Genomic DNA, 13,982 nt, shown 5'->3' with positions numbered 1-13,982 from the left:
AGCTAGGGGTGACCAACTGGGCTCTCTAGCCACCCCAGCATTCTGAAAACCCATTGGCTTCAGGGATTTGGCTATCAAACTCTGACTGAAATGGCTTTTGCTATGCACCAATGGTCAAAAGAAGCCTCTGTAGAGTATTAAAAGTACCACTAAGGTCGGCGCTGTGGTGCAGTGGATTAAAACCCTGGTCTGCAGCACTAGCATCCCAAATGGGCACCAGTTTGAGTCCTGGCTGCTCCACCTCCAATCCAGCTCTCTGCTATGGCCTGGGAAAACAGAAGATGGCCCAAGTTCTTGTGCCTCTGCAGTCACATGGGAGACCCAGAAGCGTCTGGCTCCTGGCTTTGGACTGGCATAGCTCCAGCCAGCTGTGGCCATCTGGGGAGTGAACCAACAAATGTAAGACCTCTCTCTCTCTCTCTCTGCCTCTCTGTAACTCTGCCTTTCAAATAAATAAACTTTTAAAAAATAAATAAATAAAAGTACCATTGACTAACACAAAGCATTAAAGTATTTGAAACAGAATGAAAGGAAAGCAAAAATTTCAAAAAACAAAAAGTATTGAATTTGTCACATACATACACAGCTTCCTTCTCTAAATTACCAAAAGTTCTTCATGTAGAAGTTGCATGTTAAAAATGTTTTCATTTATTCATTCAATTGAGTGCACCTGCTTATAACACAGGCTCCATATGGTGGTCTGTCTCCTGATCAGTACAGTACCTGTAATAATTCTGGACACTGTTGAGACTTGGAAGGTTGTATGCATCTAATCAAAAAGAAAAAAGCAAACATGGATCTACATTAAAAAGAAAAATGCAAACATGTTAATGACTAAAGAAAAATGACAATTCTTTCCATAACACTTATAAATAATAGAACACCACTCAGTTATACCAATATTTTTTTTAAAATCATGATAGCTTAAAATAATTTAGACTACCTAGATTCTCTAAGGCACCTATATACTGGATAATAATAGGTGCTTTGAATTATGTAAATTCAGAATAAATCAATTTGAAGCTATAAGAATAGACTGTTGTTGCTGCTGTCAAATCATGTGATTCTGGAAGCTAGGAAGAAGTAATTCCAAATGGTGGATCACTTTGGTAACAGGGAAAAATCCCCTCTCTTAACTCTTAGAAGATTCAATGGGAATGATGTTATAGAATGGTAAAGTTTAAGATATCTTGGAACATTCACCTAGAAGTATAATGATTCGAGAGACTTTGATTGCTTGGTTACAACAGCTAAAATTGCTCATCATTTTTAGCTTCCAGGAATCCACTGTATTTCTAATAACCTTAGAGAGTAAGCCTGTGAGTTCAGTTAAGCCAAAAGAAGTATCAATCTCCTTACTAACAAGAACAACCTGTAGTTAAATTTCACTGACATCAAGCTTCCTTACCTATCTTATGATATGTGAACCCTATGTGAACACATCATAAGCATTTATACCTACACAAGTCAAATTATGTAATTATGAACTACAAAGGACTGCCCAAATTATTGAATTGGAAGACTTTTTTATATTTATTACTTGAAATAAATAAGTCAGTAATTTGGCTTGGAACACTTTCAAAAATATAAGCAGGTTTGGCATTTACTGGGAAAAAAATTTTACCTATACCACTATGTAGGATCGGGAAAAGGTGAAACACATGCCAGAGAAAGCTGTAAGCCAGATAGCCTATTTTCTAAATTAAGAATTCTGAGCTCCTTGGAAGAATTATTTATAAACAGCATTTTCTGACTAAACCAAGAGTTGTATATGTCACCAAGAAGAACTATCTGTTTAAAATGATACTTTTAAAAAATATATAAATAGGTACTCAATGGCTATTAATGATTGAATAAAGCAGATAAATGAAGTACTTAACTAGTAAGATAGTCAGTCTTTATAAAACAACTACATCGGCCGGCGCCGTGGCTTAACAGGCTACTCCTCTGCCTTGCGGCACCGGCACACCGGGTTCTAGTCCCGGTCGGGGCGCTGGATTCTATCCCGGTTGCCCCTCTTCCAGACCAGCTCTCTGCTGTGGCCAGGGAGTGCAGTAGAGGATGGCCCAAGTGCTTGGGCCATGCACCCCGTGGGAGACCAGGAGAAGCTCCTGGCTTCGGATCAGCGAGATGCGCCAGCCACAGCGGCCATTGGAGGGTGAACCAACGGCAAAAAGGAAGACCTTTCTCTCTGTCTCTCTCTCTCACTATCCACTCTGCCTGTTAAAAAAAAAGAATAAATAAAACAACTACATCTACCCTCAGTACTCTTTTGAAGAGTTCATTTCTGTACTAACACAACAAGGATAATCTAAACAATGCAACAGATTATCCATTTTTTTTGCCTAGTCTATGGGGATGTTTATAACTAAAAGAATTTTTAATTTATACACAATGAAGTTCATCCTTTATCATGCACAGTGCTGTGTATCTTGACAGATATGAGCACACAAAATCCACCACCACAATCAAAATACAAAACAGTCCCATCACCCCCCAAAATCCTCTCATGATATCTCTTTGTAGTCAATCTCTTCCCCCATCCCCAACCCCTAGCAACCAGAATCTGTTGTCTATAGTTTAACTTTTTCATGAATGTCATATAAATAGAATCATACATTATGCAGTTAACAGGATAGCTTCTTCCACTTTTGGAGCCAGCATGTGGCATGGCAGGTAAAACCACTGCCTGCAATGCTGGCATCTCATATGGCTGCCGGTTCAAATCCCTACTGCTCCATTTCTTTCTTTCTTTTTTTTTTTTTTCATTTTTTTAAAAGATTTTTATTTATTTATTTGAAAGTCAGAGTTACACAGAGAGAAGAGGCAGAGAGACAGGGAGAGAGGTCTTCCATCCGATGGTTCACTCCCCAACTGGCTGCAACAGCCAGAGCTGCGCTTCGGCCAGGAGCCAGGAGCTTCTTCCAGGGCTCCCTCGCAGGTGCAGAGGCCCAAAGACTTCGACCATCTTGTACTGCTTTCCCAGGCCATAGCAGAGAGCTGGATTGGAAGTGGAGCAGCCAAGTCTTGAACCAGTGCCCACATGGGTTGCTGGCGCTTCAGGCCAGGGCATCAACCCACTGTGCCACAGCGCTGGGCCCCCAACTGCTCCATTTCTGATCCAGCTCCCTGCCAATGGCCTGGGAAAAGCAGCAGAAGATGACCCAACTGCTGGGGTCCCTGCCACCCATGTGGGTGACCTGAAAGAAGTTCCTGGCTCCTTGCTTGAGCATGGCCCAGCACTGGCCATTGCAACCATCTGAGGAGTGAACCAGCGGATGGAAGATCTTGCTAACTCTTACTTTCAAGTAATAAATAAATAAAACTTTAAAACATATACATATATACACATACATACTTACCTCTACGATTTTTGCAAGAAGTTTTTCTTCCATGCAAAGAAGACAAGACTACACTTTCAACTCAAAGACTAATGGTGACAAATGCAGTTTTGGAACCACATATTAAAGTTGTGTTTCAGAGTTGTGGCCTTCAGTCCATTTAAATTTAATGTTTTTTTTTTTTTAAATAGTTTTACAATATAAATTGGAGAAGCTAGGTTCCTGAAGGAAAAAACAAACTGGTCTTTACTATACTTGCGTCTGGATTCTTACCATGGTTTCCTTTGACATCCAGCCACTTGGTTTTTTCCAACACCTTTGTCTTCTTCAGAATATCCTGGTAAGTCTGCCATTCTATCTCCTGCTGCCTAGATCCCAACTGTTCCTTGGTTTTGGCGTCTGTCAGGTCTCCTGTAAGTTTACAGAAGCACTGAACCACAGTGCAAATAGACCCCAGGGGATTCAAATGTTTAAAAAACGCACACTGAAGGAACAAAGATAAAGTACTCAACACATGGCAGGTGCCACTTAGGAGTCCACTTATGCCTAAAGCAGCCGTCTACATGAACAAGATTTTCTCAGCAAGCAGTCTGTTTCTTACCAGTTAGCCAGAGCCCATTTAACCTCCTAGGATATTAGAAACGAATGAGTGGTAGGGGGGAGTCTTTGAAGAGAGCAGTTCAAAGTACATGAATAAACTGATAAAGTGAAAATCCTTTATCAGAAATGCCAACACGAGGCAGGTGCTTGACATTAATGGCAACCATATTTTCCAAACCCAGAAGGACAGTGTGTGACCTGACCACGTATTATTTCCACATTAGGAACCAATCCGAAAGGTGCAGTTCAGAAAATAAGAGTAAAGGCTCTCAGAAATAAAACCGAACACGTGAAGCAGGGACCCGTGGACAAAATGAGGACAGACACCCCATCACATCAGCAGGCGGCTTTCAGCCGAGAGACAGATGAATCCCCCAGTCTACAGACGCTCCTGCAGCTGCTTCTACCCGCCACGTTTGGGAGCCTATGGTCAAGGGTTTGAAAAGCCCAACGAACCCAAGTCACAAAGTCCTCAAGGGATGAAGGAAAAGTGCCCCTGAGTCACCTGAAGCCTCCAACAACTAAAAAATAGAAGATGGAAACTGCAGAGAAAACGGGGAAGTTGGAAAAAGAAGACAAGTTTTGATCCGTAACGAAAAGACTTTCCATAATCCTCTCTAGAACTGCAACAATAACCAAAAAAAAAGAGACGACTGACTACAGCCGACCACGCAACTGCTGCTTCCACTACTTCCGGAAACCTTATGGTGGCCGACACCTGAGCCTGGGCCTTGACCCAGGCTGTCCAGGGACAAATGGAAAGAGCACGTCCCAACTGCTCTATACCTCGCCGGGCTCGCCGGGGGGCCGTGGCCGTCGCGCGCCCAACGTCCCCAGGGAGAACAGCTGCAGCCCCGGCTTAGCATGCTACCATCCGGACCACCGAACACCATCGCAGCACGGCAACCCTCCCTACCTGTGGCTAGGACGAGAGCTGGTTGAATGATGTCAATAGTCTCAGAACAGAACTTCTCTAAGTCTACCGCTCTGCCTGGATCGCGATACCTGCTCACGTGAATGTCGGAAATCTGCCGAAAGCAGGCATGGAACAGAGACGTCTGAGTCAGGCAGGGGCGGCCCAGCGGCTCTCGCGCGGAAGGAAAAAAAAGACAAACGCGCAGCGTGCCAACGACCCGTCGTTGCCCTCCCAGGCGGGGCCGAGCGAGGCCAGCACAGGACAGACCCTCCAGTTACCGCATGACCGACGCCCCCACCTCAGAGTTTGGGGCCCTCACCGGGCGCGGGCCGTGCCCCGCAGAAACCGCCAGGGCCTCTCCGCAGCGTGCCCGCGCCGCCCCCGCCCCCCGCCGGGCTCCCGCCGTGTCACCTGCAGGCCCCAGAAGATGTTGCTGTCTCCGGGGCCCGGCGCGGGGTGCGGCCTCCGGGGGGCGCGGGGCCGGGGCAGCGGCGACGGCGGCCCGGCCAGGCCGTAGTGCTCCAGCAGCAGGGCCGCCACCGCCGCGGCCGCCAGCCCCGCGACCACCCGCAGGGCCAGCGCTGCGGCCATCCCGCCCGCCAGTCGGGGCGCAACCCTCGTTGGTCCCCGGCGGGACTGAGCTGTGCCCACCGCCCCGCCCCCGGGAGCCGCTCCGTCCGCACTTCCGGACTCTATGGTGTCGGGGCCGGGCCGGACACTCGGCCTGCGGAGGCGCGCTCGCCTGCGCCTGCACCTGCGCCTGCACCTAGGCTGACGCCTTCACCCGGCAGGCAGGGGCTAGAGTCCTGGCTCCGCCTGGGCCGGTCATTCCCGACCCCGGTGGGGCGGTTTCCTTCCTGTGAAGCGGAGGTAATGACAACCTCTCTGTGTGTACTTCGCAGGGTTGTTGTGAGAATCAAAGTGAGTACGAGTGAGGACGCCTTTTAAATGGGCCAGGAGCAGAGTAAGATTCTGGCCCAGACCTTAGTTTATCTAACCGCTCCCTTGCTGTTGAATTTTTGGATTGCTTATTATGTGTTGCTGTTCTGAACCAGCATTTTTATACAAATAGCACATTTTTTTAAAAGCCCCCTTCGAGTACTTTCCTTGGGATAGAGTGCCAGTATTTGTGCCAATTTCAATTCCGTAAGCACGTTTTGAGTACTTTGGAGTAGAAGACATCGATCTAAGGCAGAAAACTTAAAGAACTGCAAAGAAAGAAATTGCTATTGTTCATTACCTTAGGAGCTTATGTAGGAGAGAGAAATACACAAGTAAGTGTAATATAAGAAAAATCTTATTTACCACAATTGGTTTCAAATTATTTTTGCACCATAAATGTATCTTTCTTTTTTAAGATATTTATTTGAAAGGCAGAGTGACAGAGAGGGAGAGACAGAGAGGGAAAGGTCTTCCATCTGCTGGTTCACTCCCCAAATGTTGGCAACTGCCAGGGCTGGGCCAGGCCAAATCCAGGAGCTCCATTCCCATCTCCCACAGGAGTACCAGGGAACCAAGTACTTCAGCTCTCCTCTGCTTCCTTCCCAGGTGCGTTAGCAGGAAGCTAGATCAGAAGTAGAGAAGCCGGGACTGAAACTGGCACTCCAATATGGTATATGAATATTGTGTTGCAAGCTGTGACTTAACCTCCTGTGACACACTTCCAGACCCCATAAATTTATCTTTTAATTCCCATGAACTTTTAAGTCCGTGAACTTTCTGAAGAACCCTCATAAAAGGCTGGAAGCATATTAAAATCAGGAGAGGTAGGTCACATCTTTGGAAAAAATCAAGGAATGTTTAATGAAGGAAGTGTCATACATAGGAAGAGTAGTGTTTCTGGCTGGTGGAAATTGGAGTTTTGGTAAAGAGAAGCACTTTCTATCAAAGCCTAGAAACATGAACCAAAGCATTAAGGTAAGAAAATACAAGGCCTGTTGAGACAGTGAGTGTTTCAGATTGGCTGGGCCTAACTTCACACCTAGAGGAATGGTCTAAGTAGACCAGTTTAATGATAGTTAATGGTTCTCAAGGCAAATCCGGTTTGGCCAGCTATTTATTACAATTCAGCATAATCCATGTCTCCCAGGCCCTGACAGTCAAAGGTAAATAGATTTCTAGTTGTCTGAAAGAAAATGTTAGTGGACACAAGGAGTCTGTTCCTTTGGGATGTTACTAAATAATCAACCTCAAACTGGAGATGCGCAGAGGAAAGTTTTATTTGTGATGAATATGACAACAGGAAGCTATAGTTCCCTGAAGAAACTGCCTCCCTGGGAAGTTTGCTGGAGCTTTTATAGTGAGGGTCAGAGGAGTCTGCAGGATGCGGGGACAGGAGCAGCCAGAGAGCCTTCCTGCTTGCGATACACATCTTTATTCCTTGTGTGCTCAAAAATCTGACTCAGACTGGTTTCCTGCAGCTTTCCTTGTTCGTGGTGTTCTGGCCTCCTCTGAATACGATTGTGTAAGATGGGCTTTCCTGGAGCATCCACTGAAAAACAAGCCGAAGCAGTAAACCCAGTGCCCTACTCTTGCCTGAATCCTACACTCTTGGTTACTAAAGCAGGCAGAAATTCACCAAGAAAGCAAACTCACCCTTGAACTGAAGTCAAGAGAGAATTTATTGGACAGTTAACAATATAATGTATCCTGCCACCAATAGCCAAAAATTCAATTCATGACTCTCATAGAACTTCTTTCAAGTCACCATTTCTTTCTTTATAAAAAAAGGATTTATTTTATATATTTGAAAGTCAGAATTATACAGAGAAAGGAGAGGCAGAGAATGAGAAAGGTCTTCCATCCACTGGTTCACTCCTCAATTGACCGCAACTGTCCGTGCTGTGCTGATCCAAAACCAGGAGCCAGGCGCTTCCTCTGGGTCTTCCCACGCAGGTGCAGGGTTCCAAGGACTTGGGCCATCTTCTGCTGCTTTCCCAGGCCATAGCAGAGAGCTGGATCAGAAATGGAGCAGCTGGGACCCGAACCAGCGCCCTTATGGGATTCCGGCACTGCAGGCGGTGGCTTTACCCGCTATACCACAGCACCAGCCCAAGTCACCATTTCTTATGTTGATCTTGTTAAAAAATACATAACTATTAAGTCATTGTCCTGCAAAGTCATTTCTATAGAGAGCTAACATAATGTGATTAAAATGATTTGGTTTGTGTAAAGAGTTTTAAATATTTTAAAATATTTATTTATTTATTTGAAAGTTAGTACCAGAGAGAGAGGGAGAGACATAAAGAGAAGGGAGAGAGATCTTCATTCTCTGGTCTACTTCCCATATACTTGTAACAGTCAGGGCTGGCCCAGGCAGAAGCTAGAAACCGGGAACTCCATCCGGGTCTCCCACATGAGTGGCAGGGCCCAAGCACGTGGTGCGATCATCTGATCTGCTACTCTCCCAGGCGTAAGCTGGATTAGCAGAGAAGTAGCTGAGACTCAAACCAGCACTTTCATATGGAATACTGCCATTACAAGCAGCAGCTTAAATGATGCTCCACAATGCCAGCCTAGTAAATTGCTTTTTATTTTTATTTTTTTGACAGGCAGAGTGGATAGTGAGAGAGAGAGAGAGACAGAGAGAAAGGTCTTCCTTTTTGCTGTTGGTTCACCCTCCAATGGCCGCTGCGGCCGGCGCATCGCGCTGATCCGAAGCCAGGAGCCAGGTGCTTCTCCTGGTCTCCCATGGGGTGCAGGGCCCAAGAACTTGGGCCATCCTCCACTGCCTTCCCGGGCCATAGCAGAGAGCTGGCCTGGAAGAGGGGCAACCGGGATAGAATCCGGCGCCCCAACCGGGACTAGAACCCGGTGTGCCGGTGCCGCAAGGCAGAGGATTAGCCTGTTAAGCCACAGCGCCGGCCTAAATTGCTTTTTAAATTGTGATAAAATATGTATGAAATTTACCTTGTTAGCCATTTTAAAGTGTGCAGTTAGGTGGTATTAAGTAGTCATACTGTTTTGCAACTGCCACTACTATTTCCAGACCTCTTCATCACCTGAAACTGAAACTCTATACCCATTAAACATTAATTCTGCATCCTTCTCCCACCCCTGCCGGGCCCTGACAACCGCCACTCTGCTTTCTTGTCTCTGGGACTTTGACTACATAGTCAGACTTGACTCATGGAATCATACAGCATGTATCCTTTAAATCTGGCTTATTTCACTTAACCTAATGTCCTCAAGGTTCATCCACGTTGTAGCATGTGTATGAATCTTCCTTTTTAAGGTTGCATCATTTCACTGAATATATGTAGCACATTGTTTATCTATTCAGCTGTTGATGGACACCTGGGTTGTTTCCACCTTGTGACTCTTGTGAGTGACGCTGCTATGAACATTGGCACATACCAGATGTCTTTTATAAGCTTTTGAAGTAGCATCCCTTCCTTTGTACAACAAAAGTTTGAGGAGAATTTAATGTAGGTAATTAATGCTGTGCGCAGGAAACCCAAAATAACTGCAAAAGAAATCATAGAGCCTTGAGGACATTATGCTAAGTGAAATAATTCAGAGAGAAGGCAAATACTGTATGATTCCACTTAGATGGAATACCCAGAATAGTCAAATTCAAACAGAAAGTTGAATGATGGCTGCAGAGGCTGGGTGGAGTGAGAAGGGGGTTTGTGTTTAATGGCTACAGAGTTTCAGTTTTGTGAAAGGAAAAATCGTTCTGAAAGTGGATGGTAATTATGGTTGCACAATGTGAATGTACTTAATGCTACACTTAAAATGTACACTTAAAATAGTTAAAGTGGGGGCCGGCGCTGTGGTACAGCAGGTTAAAGCCCTGACCTGAGGTGCTGGCATCCCATATGGGTGCTGGTTCAAGTCCCAGCTGCTCCACTTCTGATCCAGCTCTCTGCTATGGCCTGAAAAGCAGTACAAGATGGCCCAAGTCCTTGGGCCCCTGCACCTGCGAAGGAGATCCTGAAGAAGCTCCTGGCTCCTGGCTTCGGATCAGCGCAGGTCCGGCCATTGCAGCCAACTGGGGAGTGAACCAGCGGATGGAAGACCTCTCTCTGTCTCGACTTCCCTCTGTAATTCTTTCAAATAAATAAAATAAATCTTTAAAAAAAAGAAAAGAAAATGCTCTGATACAGGGTGTTGGTGTCCAAACCAGCATTTTTTTTTTTTTTTTTTTTGGACAGGCAGAGTTAGACAGTGAGAGAGAGAGAGAGAGAAAGGTCTTCCTTCCTTTGGTTCACCCTCCAAATAGCCGCCATAGCCGGCGCGCTGCGCCGATCCAAAGTCAGGAGCCAGGTGCTTCCTCCTGGTCTTCCATGCGGGTGCAGGGCCCAAGCACTTGGGCCATCCTCCACTGCCCTCCTGTGCCACAGCAGAGAGCTGGACTGGAAGAGGAGCTACCAGGACAGAATCCGGTTCCCCAACCGGGACTAGAACCCAGGGTGCTAGCGCCTCGAGCAGAGGATTAACCAAGTGAGCCATGGCGCCGGCCCCAAACCAGCATTTTAACTGCTAGGCCTGCCCCCTTTATTTCCCAAAATTGTGGTGGGTGTATTAGTATTCATTATGTTATTCTTACATTCTTCATGTAATCTTCACTGACACATCTCTGAGAACTGCATAGTTAGGCAATTTCACCATTGTGTGCATACCAGTGTACTTACACAAACTTAAAATGGTCCAGGTCAGTCACTCCACATGACTTCTATGTGATCAAAAGGGGCAGCAAACCCAAGACATTTGCAGCTGCTGCCAGTGTAACAGAGTAGCCTGTTTTACAGTCAACCTTTTCTTTTTCGTAAGCAGGAGGGATGCACTTTTTTTTTTTTTTAAGTCTTTTATTTAATTTTTAATTTTTTTTTTTGACAGGCAGAGTGGACAGTGAGAGAGAGAGACAGAGAGAAAGGTCTTCCTTTGCCGTTGGTTCACCCTCCAATGGCCGCCGCGGCTGGCGTGCTGCAGCCGGCGCACCACGCTGATCCAAAGACAGGAGTCAGGTGCTTAACCTGGTCTCCCATGCGGGTGCAGGGCCCAAGCACTTGGGCCATCCTCCACTGCATTCCTGGGCCACAGCAGAGAGCTGGCCTGGAAGAGGAGCAACTGGGACAGAATCTGGCACCCCGACCAGGACTAGAACCCAGTGTGCCGGCGCCGCAGGCGGAGGATTAGCCTAGTGAGCTGTGGCGCCGGCCGGGATGCACTTTAAAACAATGATAGAAAGTATAGGATAGGGACTGGCACTGTGGCGTAGCAGGTGAAGCTGCTGCCTGCAGTGCCAGCATCCTATATGGGTGCTGCTTTGAGTCTGGCTGCTCCACTTCTGATCCCCAGCTCTCTGCTGTGGCCTGGGAAAGCAGTAGAAGATGGCTCAAGTCCTTGGGCCCCTGCACCCATGTGGGAGACCCAGAAGAAGCTCCTGGCTCCTGGCTTCGGATCGGCGCAGCTCTAGCCGTAGTGCCCAATTGGGGAGTGAACCAGTGAATGGAAGACCTCTCTCTCTCTTTCTTTCTGCCTCTCCTTCTCTCTCTGTAAACCCTGACTTTTAAATAAATAAATAAAACCTTTTTAAAAAAAAGTATAGGGTAGTAAATACATAAACCAGTAACATAGTTATTTATTATCAAGTATTATGTACTGTATATAATTGTATCACTGTTCTTTTCTTTTTGTTAAGATGTATTTACTCTAAGGCTGGCGCCACGGCTCACTAGGCTAATCCTCCGCCTGCGGTGCCGGCACCTTGTGTTCTAGTCCCGGTTGGGGCGCCGGATTCTGTCCTGGTTTCTCCTCTTCCAGTCCAGCTCTCTGCTGTGGCCCAGGAAGGCAGTGGAGGATGGCCCAAGTGCTTGGGCCCTGCACCCACATGGGAGACCAGGAGGAAGCACCTGGCTCCTGGCTTCGGATCGGTGCATCATGCCAGCCGTAGCGGCCATTTGGAGGGTGAACTAATGGAAGGAATACCTTTCTCTCTGTCTCTCTCTCTCTCTAACTCTGTCTGGCAAACAAACAAAAAAAAGTGTTTACTCTAAACTCAGAGTGTGAAAGAGACAGGAGAGAAACAGAGAGAGCCCTTCCATCTGCTGGTTCACTCCCCAAATGCCTGTAACATCCAGGGCTGAAGCCAGGAGCCCCGAACTTAATCCGGGTTTCCTGTGTGGGTAGCAGGGATCCAAGTACTTGATCCATCTTCTGGCACCTCCCAGGCAAATTCTCAGAAAGATGGATTGGAAATGAGGCAGAGCACTCCACTAAGGATATGGGATATCCCAGGCAGCAGCTAAACCCACTCTACCACAACAGCTGGCTTGTGTGCTGTACTTTTATAAGAGTGGCAATACACTAGGTTTGTTTATATGGCCATCACCACAAATGGATATTGTGTTGCACTACAACATTATGACAGATACAATGTTACTAGAAGATAAGAATTTTTTGCCTCCATTGTAATCTTATGGGACCACGATCCTATATTTGGTCCATCATTGGTTGAAATGTCATCATGAAGTGCGTGGAAATCTTTATAAAATATTTAGGAGAAACATTTAATAAAATATGATAAATATGTACTTTATAGTCTCCAATAAAATACAAAAATATTAGTACACATTCTCTTCTACCTGTTATTTTTCTTATAAAAGCTTATCTCAGGGGCATGTGTTGTGGCACAGATTTATATATCTGCCCAAGGAATAACAGGGCGAATAAGGTGGGCCCTAATCCCACACAAAATATCCCAGAGAATATGGGCCTTTGAAATGGAATTACCCAGGGGTTCTCACTTCTCATTGAGATCACTTGGAATAGGTTTTTTTTGTGTGTGTGTGTTTAAAAAAAGAAAAGAAAAAGAAAACTAATGCTCAGGCCCCAGTCCTTTCAAATGAAATCAGAATCACTACAGTGATGCCAGGCGATCCTAATGAGCCGAAACCTCCAGCACAATCCCTAAGTGAGAACCCAGGAAAAACTGAGTTCTGAGGATGGCTGCCCCAAATGAGTTTTATTTGGGGGCCGCAAGGAAGAGAACTCGTGTACTTAAGTTGTTAACAATGCTTCAGACAGAAAAATGGCACCTGCAAAACGAGTGGTTTGTTTACTCACAAAAGCTGCTTGGACTAAAGGTAACTTTATTAAAAATGTATCTCTTTGCATAAGCATCAAATTCATAATCCTACTCCAAATTAGGTCAAGCTGTCACTCAAAATTGTGGGCCTTTCTTCCCAGAGTTCAATCAAGAAACACCCCAGAAGGAGTCCTCACACCAAACAATTTAGTGCAGCAAATTAGGAAACCATAGGGAATTATTCCTAAAGCTGTGTCTCCACAAGCCGGGGAAAACAGGTTATCTTTTGTCTTAGGTGAAAATGAATACCTCTTACGTAGTATTCTTGTCCACACATGCAGGAATGGATACAAGTCCACACAAGAACAGTTCGGAAATATGCTTCAACATGGGTTGCATAAGATGGTAACAAGGCTTAAGCACCTCCTGCGGTGGAGAGCTTAGTGTTAAAATGAAGCACAGTGGTGTCCTATGGATACTTTTTGACCCACTTGCCCAGGCTTCTGCAGTAGGGTCTGGGACGATCTAGGGTGACAGGTGATTGCACCCCTCCCTGGAATGTGAGTGAAAACCTGAAAGACGACTCAGAATAGCACCAGGTGTTTAAAGGGTCTGGAACTAGGAATCCCAGTAAACACTCTCCGACACGTCTTCCATCTACCGACGGGAATGAGTTTAAATTCTTCGTCATTCCCTGCCCCCAAAACAACACTGGGGCGTCAGCTTGCTTCATGCTGCACAGGTGCCCGTGGGCTCGACGCCTCAAGGTGGAAACGCCGCGAGTACTTTTGTTTTTCACTCTGTGGGTGCCGGAGCTACACGGCAGCTGCGTGGGGAGACCAAGCAGCCCCCGGCCCGCGACCGGCCAGACAGGACAAGGCTCTCGCCTGGTTCTTGACAGTTGCCTCCCTCTTCTAACGGACGCTGAAGTTGTCTTTCACCTCGCAGATGCAACAGATTCTAGTACCCAGGCCAGGTGTACAGCCGCTCAGCCGCTAACAGCCACTACGGCCAATACATTTCCAAGCCAATAACTCCGGCCCCGGCGGGTCGTGACGCGCGCTTCCGGGAAGCAGACCGGAAGCCGCGCTCG

The 13,982-nt window shown here is 46.3% G+C and overlaps 1 protein-coding gene across 5 annotated transcripts in view; it reads right to left on the bottom strand.

The window, feature by feature from the left end:
• The window catches only part of TMEM62 (transmembrane protein 62), a 38,032-nt gene extending 32,584 nt beyond the window's left edge, over window positions 1–5,448 (bottom strand). Inside the window, exons 1-4 of one of the 5 annotated variants that reach the window (XM_062205755.1) lie at window positions 5,269–5,448; window positions 4,858–4,969; window positions 3,615–3,752; window positions 724–769 (exon numbers count right to left, since the gene is read on the bottom strand). In XM_062205755.1, the coding sequence (XP_062061739.1) occupies window positions 724–769; window positions 3,615–3,752; window positions 4,858–4,969; window positions 5,269–5,448 (476 nt within the window). Of the gene's footprint in view, window positions 1–723; window positions 800–3,614; window positions 3,753–4,857; window positions 4,970–5,268 lie in introns of those variants that run through there. The other 4 variants (XM_062205758.1, XM_062205756.1, XM_062205757.1 and 1 more) reach the window with 4 other exon arrangements.
• Window positions 5,449–13,982: the final 8,534 nt, after the last annotated feature.

This window comes from Lepus europaeus, chromosome 11, assembly GCF_033115175.1.
Source record: "Lepus europaeus isolate LE1 chromosome 11, mLepTim1.pri, whole genome shotgun sequence".
NCBI lineage: Eukaryota > Metazoa > Chordata > Mammalia > Lagomorpha > Leporidae > Lepus > Lepus europaeus.
This window is presented reverse-complemented; position numbering and strand designations above follow the sequence as displayed.